Genomic DNA, 11,822 nt, shown 5'->3' on the forward strand with positions numbered 1-11,822 from the left:
GTTTTTTCAAGATTTGCTTTAAAAATCTTGATATTTCTTAAAGCATCTCGAGATGCTATGGAAAAATCTCAAGATACTTTGAAAACATTTGGAAAGATCTTGAGACCTTTTCTTTTCATCTTAAGATTTTCTGAAAGATCTGGAGATTGTCATAAAAAATCTCAATATTGTCTCATAAGATCTCAAGATTTCGTCTAAAATATTGAGATTTTTCAATTTTTAACGAAGCGTGAAGACCCCCACAGGGGGTCATTATGATCCGCTATGTAACAGAGAAGTTTTTGACAAAATATTGGATATGTACCTCTAAGCTGTAAATGGTCAGAGGCATTAGTCCAAAGTGCTCTGCTCATTCCAATAATAATCTGCTCGCTGTTTATAATAGCCTTTTTGTTAAGATAAGACTGTCTTTGGGTGGAGAATATGATCAACTGATATTATAACTGAACCCCTACAGTTGACAACAACTTGAATGTGGTCATAGACAATATTTCAGCAAAGAAGTGTCGAATTATCTTACTAGATTACCTGAAAATGCCCAAAATTATCATGTTCCTTTGGTACCTCAATAACTAACCACGTTTCGAGATGAATAAAAAAACTCGTCCAAATGGTCATGACTTATAGGTGCGATAACAATTCTATTTGGACCTGCTCACTCATCCACCCATGCCACCTCCTATTTTGAACCAAAAAAGCGTATAACCTCGACGAAACAGTGCATACAGCTGACGACAGTTCTTAAACAACATTCTTAGAAAAAGACATCCGTCAATCCCACTGTGAGTTACAGCCACAAACACAACTAAAAACACTAGTAGTAATAAGCATGAAAATTATTAGTGTAAATTTTTGTCATTACCCAATCAAAAAACATAAATGTGGGGTTAAAAAGTTCCTGCTAATGATTTTTTGGCAAAATATGTTACGAAATAGCTGGCATTCCGCTATTAAATTTTACATGCAGGGTCATTTGTGAAATCTGTCGATAATTTAACTCTCACCGGTTTGGCATCGCTCTCCCTTAAATCCAGATGGGCAGACGCAGGAGAAGGTGTTGTCACCATCCACACACGTGCCGCCGTTATGACATGCGCCTGAGAAGCAGTCGTCTACAGCTGGAAGCGAAAAGAGAATTGAGTGTTGCCCTTAGAATGTATAGCTTACATATTTGATATAATATCATAATGATAGTACGTGATTGTTTCAACGACAGATGAAACTTATGGGTTTATAATATAACCTTACAACTTTTATTTTCTCTCACGACGTATTCTTTTTAAGTCAACAACAACGCAAACTACAATTGAGTTCCAAGGCATGACTCTATTTCCGCTAACTAACACATATAGACACTGTTAAATGCGACTGGTGACTACAGCCTACATGTTGTCTGTATTAATTGTACTCACTGACACATTGCCGTGACCCAGACAGCTGGTATCCGTCTCGACAGGAACAGGTGTAGCTACCAGCTGTGTTCTGACAGTTGTGATCACAGTTTCCGTTGTGAGTGGTACACTCGTTTACGTCTAAACATTTGGGAAAGAAATAATGTAACTTATAGGAAATATGCTTAATTCCTTTCGTAGTAAACTTTACGACATTGTGTCATACAGTATGTGGCGTCGGATGGCGAAGTGGTAGATCATTTGACTGTGAACCGGGAGACCCAGGTTCGATCCCGAGTCGTACCCGGGACATGTCTGGACATGCGCCCCGACGTTGTGCCCTTGGAAAAGGCACTTAACACGACTTTCCTCACTTCACCCAGGTGTGAATGGGTACAAGAACTTCGGTTGGGGAAAGCTGTATTGAGGTCACCTTGTGGCGCCGAATGGCAGCCGCACAGACCCTTTCCGCACAGACCATTTCCACAAAAAATGAGGAACAAATAAATCATGTATCATGTGTATTGTTATGTGTATTATTACCATTTGTATCATCTGATTGTAAACCCTGCATGAATTCAGCACTATAAGGCTGCGATTGCAAGGTGATGTTTGGCCAATAAACCATTTATTATTATTATTATAACTAAAGATTATCTTTCAGTTTCACATTACATTGTAAATTCCAACAATTAAACGTATTTGTTAAGATGGTGATAATGAAACGGAATTGTTACAAAACGTACAAAAAGATCACATTTCACTTTAACTTGTTTCAACTCACCAACGCAGTTCGCTGACCCAGACAGCTGGTACCCAGTCCGGCAGGTACAGTAGTAGCTTCCGGCAGTGTTCACACAGTTGTGCATGCAACCTCCGTTGCTGGAGACACATTCGTCTATGTCTGTGTTGGACGAAATTTAACATTTAACAGTCTGAAATTGATATAAAAGAGTTATCATTCCCTTATTCCATTAGATATTCACTATTAACAACGACCCTATTTAAGTCCTATCCACTGACATCTTACCAAACAATTTAGAGTACTATCTGCATAGCCTATGTAATCGCCCTTAGGCGTTACACACCAGCTTTGGTCGTCAAATGAAACATATCGTCAACCTCCCTTCGTCAGCACATTGTCCTTTACATTGTAAGCAATCTGTACCTGAGATACGTTCGTCTGTTATGCTCCAATTACAGTCTTCAAACTTCAAAGCTAACCTACCTGTTTCGCAGTTGACACCAGCCCATCCTGGTCTACAGTCACATCTGTACCCGTTAGTCAGATCTTGACAGGTTCCGCCATGCCGGCATGGGTTACTTGCACATTCGTTGATGTCTGGCAGAGATAACATTACGTAAAATCAAAAACCACAAATCTGTGTAATAATCATAGTACGTGATTATTTCTGCCTGCTAAAAACGTTATTCTGGTTGTGTAATAAAAAACTCCTATGTACGTTCTCGAGACTGGTTCTTTTCAAGTAAACGATCGCGATAACAGGACAATCTACAAACGAACACTACATTTCTCTGCTGTACCCAAATTAGAGTCTTCAAAGCTAACCCACCTGTTTGGCAGTTTACTCCCGTCCATCCTGGTTTACAGTCACATCTGTACTCGTTTATCAGATTCTGACAGGTTCCGCTATTACGACATGGATTACTTGCACATTCGTCGATGTCTGTCACAGAAGAACATTATATAAAGTCAAACACCAGTTACTGTACGAATCTGTTATGATATAATGATGGTGGTGCGTGATTATTTCAATGACGGATGAAACTTAATGGCTATAACCTTACAACTTTTCACGACTTATTCTTCTTAAGTAAACGTCAAACAACAACGCAAACTACAATTGGGTTCGTAAGGCATGACACTATTCTCGCTAACTAACACGTATAGACACTGTTAAATACAACTCGTGACTTTAGCCTACATGTTGTCTGTATTAATTGTACTCACTGACACATTGCCGTGACCCAGACAGCTGGTATCCGTCTCGACAGGAACAGGTGTAGCTACCAGCTGTGTTCTGACAGTTGTGATCACAGTTTCCGTTGTGAGTGGTACACTCGTTTATATCTAAACATTTTGGGAAAGAAATAATGTTATCAATATGAAATAGAATTAATTTCATTCGTATTAACTTTATGACATAATGTCAAATATTATTAACTAAATGTAGACTATAGTTAATTAATCTCTCTCATGTCTCTCCCGTTATCGATGGGTTGTTTTGTTAACGCCGTATTCGTACTTGAAGAAGTTACAGCGCTATTTTTAATTAGGGAAAGATCAAGCTAAGGACAAGCATTGAATTTCGAAAAATAACAGAAAGCAGTAGGCGACAATCCTCCGTGAAGTTTTATTTTTTTTTTTGTAAAACAAAAACAATCCCAAGCGTCAACGCCAGACCTAATGTGCAGACATAAGGCAACGTTTAATACAATGAGGGCGCGTCACAACCATAAAACACAAAAAGACCTAAACCCATTACTGCTCCCAGGGCGTGTAAAAATACTGTGCTTCAAATTCGAAGTTCATTTTAATTACACACACACACACAATCATGCATTCTCATAAAGATCGGACTATCATGGTAGTGTCACTAGTAACAAAGACAGCCCCGCCCTCTTACCGTTCCTGTTATACCACTTAAACTAGAAAGGCCAATATTTGCTTTGGAGCAAATACAGCGATGGGTTCACCACATTTTACGACATGGCAGGGAAAGAATGAGAAACACAAGGGAAAACAATGATTTACATTGATATAACTATAATATGAAGTAAAATACAACTAAAACAACAGTTGGATAGCTATTCCTTACTTTATTGGTTAGGATTTTTAATTGCATAATGCAAACTGTTGATTTTCAAAATAAAAAAAACGTTCATGCCCCGCATTCCAATGCTGGAGCATGAAAGCTTGAAATACCTACCAAAACACTTGAATACAGACATACTGTCAGTATGGAAATGCTCTGTGCAGGTGTTAATCAAGTTAAATCCCAACAGCCAATCAGCAAGAAATGCTCTGTGCAGGTGGAAATGCTCTGTGCAGGTGTTAATCAAGTTAAATCCCAACAGCCAATCAGCAAGAAGAATAGAGGAAAGCTGCATGCCTATTGGTTGATGCCCTGCATTCCATTGTGATGACTCATGCCCAAACGTGGTAAACAAGGCACACTAACACAGTAATACATTTGCTATAACACAGCCAAAAAACTCAAATAAAACCATTCTAAAAGCCTGTATCACAATAATTTAAAAAACGCCTAGGGGTATTTGCCCACTGTACCTCCATACCAAATTTCAGGACCTTGGGCCCTAAAATGAAGAAGCTGAATCCATTTAAAAAATGGCAGGAGAAGAAGGAGGAGAAGAAACATCAGAAAAAGCAATATGGGTTCACCACCACTTCGTGGTGTGGTGAACCCATAATAAGGAATACTTATCATAAGCAAATAATCTGAAACAGTTGCCCGACATAGAGTAAACAGTTGCATAATGGCCAACAGTTGCAGCATCAGTAAACAGCGCACGCCGTATAATCAACAACAGTTGCATCCATCACCGCGAGTTACTTCCGGTCAAATAGCCGGGCGAAAACAATTCAACGACATTATAGGGATGTTTCTAAAGTATTCATTTACTTCAATATCAAAATTGCTAGGGTGACAATAAAAAGACCCGCATCACTACAGACATAATGGCACACCACATGACAAATTACACAGAGATTCTGCGTACAGAACAATGCGTTTTGGCTTTGAACATCTTTAAAATTCGGCCCATACCCTATAATCACGGGGACGAAACAAATGGTACTACTTATCGACCCCTTCAAACATCTGCCTAAAGGACACACCCCCCGCTATTCCAAATAACGGGTTTTCTGGACCATTCCAATTTGCCTCATAATTGTAGGGGTGCATCTGTTATATTACATTGACCGCGAAAACAGCTACGGCGATAATACAAATTCGTGCATCAACACGGGCATGCCCGCAGACGGCGTAGAAAATTACATGCCGATTAAACAAAGAGAAACACCTGTTCTAGCTGCAAACACACAAAAAAAACGGCTGCCCACAATACTCCATCCGGAGGTCATGAACTCATTCACGGAGTAAAAATACTGAAGAGGAGTCATTGACCAATTGATGATAAGAAAAGAGTATCTTTAAGTTTCCTATTACATTGTAAATTCCAACAATCAAACGCATTTGTTGCAAAATGTACAAAAAGATCACATTTCACTTTAACTTGTTTCAACTCACCAACGCAGTTCGCTGACCCAGACAGCTGGTACCCAGTCCGGCAGGTACAGTAGTAGCTTCCGGCAGTGTTCACACAGTTGTGCATGCAGCCTCCATTGCTGGAGACACATTCGTCTATGTCTGTGTTGGACGAAATTTAAAATTTAACAGTCTGAAATTGACATAAAAGAGTTATCATTCCCTTTATTAGATATTCACTATTAGCAAAGACCCTATTCAAGTCCTATCCACTGACATCTTACCAAACAATCTACACAAGTCTCATTGCGCCTCTAAAACAACTGGGTTAAAACATTACAATCATTCAAAAAGTGTGCTAGAAGGTATATATCTGTATCTATCTGCATATCCTATGTAATCGCCCTTCGGTGTAACACACCAGCCTTGGTCGTAAAATGAAACACATCGTCAACCTCCACCCTTCGTCAGCACATTGTCCTTTACATTGTAAGCAATCTGTGGCTGGGATAAGTTTGTCTGTTATGCCACAATTAACGTTATTACAGTCTTCAAACTTTAAAGCTAACCTACCTGTTTCGCAGTTGACACCAGCCCATCCCGGTCTACAGTCACATCTGTACCCGTTAGTCAGATCTCGACAGGTTCCGCCATGACGGCATGGGTTACTTGCACATTCGTTGATGTCTGGCAGAGATAAACATTATATAAAGTCAAACACCATGCCAGAGACATGTAATGCACGAATCTGTTATAATATCATGATTATGGTACGTGATTGATTCAACGATAGATGACATGGGTTACTTGCACATTCGTTAATGTCTGGTAAGGCTAAACATTATATAAAGTCAAACACCAGTTACTGCACGAATTTGTTTAAAATATTATGATCATAGTACGTGATTGTTTTAACGACGGATGAAACTTAACGGCTATAACCTAACAACTTTTATTTTCTCTCGCGACTGATCCTTTTTAAGTAAACGTCAAACAACAACGCAAACTACAATTGGGTTCGTAAGGCATGACACTATTCTCGCTAACTAACACGTATAGACACTGTTAAATACAACTCGTGACTTTAGCCTACATGTTGTCTGTATTAATTGTACTCACTGACACATTGCCGTGACCCAGACAGCTGGTATCCGTCTCGACAGGAACAGGTGTAGCTACCAGCTGTGTTCTGACAGTTGTGATCACAGTTTCCGTTGTGACTGGAACACTCGTTCACGTCTAAACATTTTGGGAGAGAAATAATGTTACAGGAAATAGACTTAATTTCATTTGTAGTAAATATTACGACATTATGTCAAATATTATAAAGTAAATGCAGACTTTAGTTAATTTCTCTCATGTCTCCCGTTATCGATGGATTGTTTTGATAACGCCGTATTCGTACTTAAAGAAGTTAGAGCGCTATTTTTAATCAGGAAAAGATTGAGCTTAAGACAGGCATTGAAAAAAAAAACTTAAGAGGAGTCATTGACAAATTAATGATGAGAAAAAAGTAACTTTCTGTTTCCTATTACATTGTAAATTCCAACTATTGAACTCATCTGTTACAACAGATGAAAAAAGATCACATTTCAACTTGTTTCAACTCACCAACGCAGTTCGCTGACCCAGACAGCTGGTACCCAGTCCGGCAGGTACAGTAGTAGCTTCCGACAGTGTTCACACAGTTGTGCATGCAACCTCCATTGCTGGAGACACACTCGTCTATGTCTGTGTTGGACGAAATTTAAAATTTAATCGTCTGAGATTGATATAAAAGAGTTATCATCCCCTTTATTAGATATTCACTATTAACAAAGGCCCTATTTAAGTCCTATCCACTGACATATTAGCAAACAATCAAGTCTCACAATGCCTTTGAAACAACCGGGCTTAAAACATAAAAGTGTGCTAGAAGGTATATATCTGTATCTATCTGCATATCCTATGTAATCGCCCTTCGGTGTAACACACCAGCCTTGGTCGTAAAATGAAACACATCGTCAACCTCCACCCTTCGTCAGCACATTGTCCTTTACATTGTAAGCAATCTGTGGCTGGGATAAGTTTGTCTGTTATGCCACAATTAACGTTATTACAGTCTTCAAACTTTAAAGCTAACCTACCTGTTTCGCAGTTGACACCAGCCCATCCCGGTCTACAGTCACATCTGTACCCGTTAGTCAGATCTCGACAGGTTCCGCCATGACGGCATGGGTTACTTGCACATTCGTTGATGTCTGGCAGAGATAAACATTATATAAAGTACAAACACCATGCCAGAGACATGTAATGCACGAATCTGTTATAATATCATGATTATGGTACGTGATTGATTCAACGATAGATGACATGGGTTACTTGCACATTCGTTGACGTCTGGCAGAGATAAACATTACATAAAATCAAAAGCCACAAATCTGTGTAATAATCATAGTACGTGATTATTTCTATCTGCTAAAAAAGCGTTATTCTGGTTGTGTAATAAGAAAACTCCTATGTACGATAAAACCTTGCATTTGTTTTCCTCTCGGGACTGGTTCTTTTCAGGACAATCTACACACGAACACTACATTTCTCTGCTGTACCCAAATTAGAGTCTTCAAAGCTAACCTACCTGTTTGGCAGTTGACACCAGCCCATCCCGGTCTACAGTCACATCTGTACCCGTTAGTCAGATCCCGACATGTTCCGCCATGACGGCATGGGTTACTTGCACATTCGTTGATGTCTGGCAAGGATACACATTATATAAAGTCAAACACCGGTTACTGCACGAATCTGTTATTATAATATCAAAATGATAGTACGTGATTGTTTTAACGACTGATGATTCTTGTCGGTTATAACCTAACAACTTTTATTTTCTCTCGTGACTGGCCAGGCAAGACTCTATTTTCGCTAACGAACACATTATAAACATTGTTAAATACGACTGGTGACAGCCTATATGAATGAATTGAATGAATGAATGAATGAATTTTTTTCCGTGTCTTGCGACTTTTGTCTGTGACACTTAAAAGTGTACTCACTGACACATTGCCGTGACCCTGACAGCTGGTATCCGTCCCGACAGGAACAGGTGTAGCTTCCAGCTGTGTTCTGACAGTTGTGATCACAGCCGCCGTTGTTACTGCAGCACTCGTCAATGTCTTAATGATTGAAATTGATAGGGAATTGTGGCTTCTTGCAAATTCTGAAGTACGCCAAAAAACAGTTACTTAAGCAACTGAATATGATTTTGGAAACGGTCAGACGTTTCAGGTAGCATTCACTACATTTCGTTTGTGACATTGTTTTTCCCTGGATGTCTAACCTTTCACGGCGTATTCTATAGGTATTTCAGTTTAAAAAAAAAGACCCCACCCGGTCATACAACGGGGTTCCGGGGAATTCGGGAAAAGGGAAATAATCGTCCACGAGAATCAGTCTGCATGTGGTTAATTTTTACCTTGGGCGAATAAACCCTACGGTAGCCAAACTCCCCTGGCCTCTCTACTGGCTATATTGTACTGTTTTTGAACACGCGTTTTTACTCTCCGGCTAGTTGAGACTAGATTTGACCCAAAAGACGACAATATTGGAACTACGGGAATTAGTAACGGACAAGTGCAAATCCCTTAAGGATATTTTATTATACATACCTAGGCTACTTACCAAAGCAGTTTGTCGACCCTGACAGGTAGTACCCTCTCCTACAGGTACAATGGTAGCTCCCGTCAGTGTTCACACAGTTGTGGCTGCAGCCTCCATTGTTCCGAGAGCATTCGTTTATGTCTGTATTGGGCAAATCAATTCCTCTTTTACAGTTTTGCACATGAAATCAAGTTCCTCTACGATTCAAAAACAAAGACCTGATATTACATCTGAAGGCTTCAAAACTTAAGTATTTTTTAAGACCAAGACCAAATAAGTACACACAATAAAAGACGTAACGTTACTCAGGTAAATTTGTGACGTGAACCGATCAGAAATCCCATTTCATATTGGTTATGACGCCGTAATGTCATATTTAGCATTATACAGGTGTTGCAAAAACAGCCCAAGTGGTCTCTTTGTCATAGGTTGTCCTTTGTTGTACGATAAGGACCACTTGACCATTATAGGAGTAAACCATTATGCAGGGGTGAGTGGACTCTTGTTGCTGACATTTGTAGCACATTTCCTTGTTGAATAGAAATGTTTACCGTCTTTCAGCGATGCAGAACAAAACAACGATCTCATCCTTCGCGAAATGTTAACCGTTCCGAATGACGACGCGAAAAGACACATTTTTCTGATAGATTATGAAAATATGTATGGTACCATAATATGTCGGCTTTGATATCGCATAATTGAGATTAGGAAGGCTGCTCGATCGGCGTATAAATGCGCGTGACCTTTTCGCTGCCTGCCAGGGTGAGTCGGCTGCAGTTCCGGTGCGCTCCGCAGGAGGCCATTTAAAAGAGGGCGGCATAATGTAAAAAAAGGATAACTTTTTGTATTTTTTGTTATTTTGTACATCGTACCCTATATTTGAACATATTCGTTTCTCGTGCCTTATGGTACCCTACTGTATTTCTATCCGCGTCGATGTCAGTCACTTCCGGGTCCTTAACTATAGAAATCCCCATAGGCGAAAAACTGTGTTCTGCTACCTTGACATTGGTTTCCCAAAACTTTACCCACATACCAAATGTACTTGATATCTTGTCACAGCTTGTTGAATTATGTTTTTGACATACATACAGTTACAGACCACAGTCAGTCCACCATGGCATAACTGAAAACTTAACCCTTAACCCTAATATGGTTCAGAAACGCCAGTTTGGTTAGGAAAATCAATCCACTATGACATATCAAAAAGTATACGCAAGTCGTAAATATTAACAAGAGTTCCACGATCTCATGCCTTCGCCAAATGATGTTGACCCTTCCGGGTGGCGAATTATACATTTCTACTCATTGATTTCGAAAAAAAGGAAAATCATTTACATGGGTTATATTAGTTATATATATTATCATATTCTCCATCCAATGACAGCCTTAAATTAAGAAAAAAAATGCTATCTTAACACTTCCTCATAAATTATCCCTCAAACACCCGAACGGGGTCCATTTGGACCCCAGGCGTATATTTTTATGTGCTATTGGAAAATTTTTTATTCGAAAAAATTTCCTCCCGTGACTATGTCAATAAACCTCTTTTTCAAGTTCTCCTATTCTTTTTTTTAGATCAGGCCGGCACACATTTGTAAAAATGAAAATGGAAAGTCTGATGTAAGACCGTCTGGGGTCCAAACGGACGAATCAGATTTATAGAATTTCTGTAGATTTATGTAATTTTGCAAATTATCTCCTAATTTGCATAATTGTCACCATAAATTACGTCAATCCGTCAACCGGTTCTTGAGTTATCCTCCTTGGAAGATTTTCCACAAACGCTCCCGTAGTTCCAGAGCAAGAAGCTAGGGGGCCCAAACTCATGTCACTTCTTTCCTAGCATAAGAGATATCTACCATTCAAAATTCGTGACCTTAGCATGTACAGTTTGCGAGGTATCAAAACTTGGAAGTTCTACTGCAGTATCAACAAAAGCCGCCAGGGGGCCCAAAATCTAATCATTTCTAGGTCTTATAAAGACCTACCCACCTACCAAGTTTCATGACAATGCATATAAAGCTTCTTGAGTTATGCTGTTCACAAACAAACAGACTGATAGACAAACGCTACTGAAAACATAACCTTCTTGACGATGGTAGTTATTAAGGGAAGGAGGTATTTAAAAAGTGTTTGGTGGTAGTGATATAGTTTTGGTAATGGAAAATATTTGGGAATCCACAGAAATTGTATAACGGGCCTTTCTTGAAACAAAAGGGATTTTCTTAATGTAATTGTTCGCTGTGATATAGTGCTGGCATATATCCAAAAAACTAAAAAGCGCATGCAAGGCTTTATTCAATCTACATAAAAGTATAGATATACTCACCGTTACACCGAAATCCTGACTGCTGATACCCAGGCCGACAAGTACAGCCGTAGCCGCCCATTGTGTCGGTGCAATGATGCTCACAGCCGCCGTTGTTGCTGGCACATTCGTTTACGTCATCTTATATGGAGGATAGATTGTGTTGAAAAGATACAGACGTTATCATCATCAGTCTTTCACGTTACGAGGTGCAGCAAGTGAAGTTGAGCCTCT

At 39.4% G+C, this 11,822-nt stretch overlaps 2 protein-coding genes across 2 annotated transcripts in view; both read right to left on the bottom strand.

Annotated features, from left to right (window-relative positions):
* The window catches only part of LOC109480413 (cartilage oligomeric matrix protein-like), a gene marked incomplete at both ends in the record, with an annotated part of 17,552 nt that extends 14,463 nt beyond the window's left edge, over positions 1-3,089 (bottom strand). Inside the window, 3 exons of the mRNA XM_019782603.1 lie at positions 1,005-1,118; positions 2,620-2,733; positions 2,966-3,089. Coding sequence (XP_019638162.1) covers positions 1,005-1,118; positions 2,620-2,733; positions 2,966-3,089 — 352 coding nt within the window. The remainder of the gene's footprint in view (positions 1-1,004; positions 1,119-2,619; positions 2,734-2,965) is intronic.
* Positions 3,090-3,349: 260 nt separating this feature from the next.
* Positions 3,350-7,385, bottom strand: LOC109480414 (signal peptide, CUB and EGF-like domain-containing protein 2; the record flags this gene model as incomplete). The annotated part of the gene is made up of 3 exons (XM_019782605.1): positions 3,350-3,483; positions 6,761-6,880; positions 7,253-7,385. Coding segments are annotated over 3 exons (387 nt in total), but the record flags the coding sequence as incomplete, so codon positions are not given.
* Between the last annotated feature and the right edge of the window lie 4,437 nt (positions 7,386-11,822).

This window comes from Branchiostoma belcheri, unplaced genomic scaffold (assembly GCF_001625305.1).
Source record: "Branchiostoma belcheri isolate BF01 breed outbred unplaced genomic scaffold, Haploidv18h27 scaffold506, whole genome shotgun sequence".
Taxonomy (NCBI): Eukaryota; Metazoa; Chordata; class Leptocardii; order Amphioxiformes; family Branchiostomatidae; genus Branchiostoma; species Branchiostoma belcheri.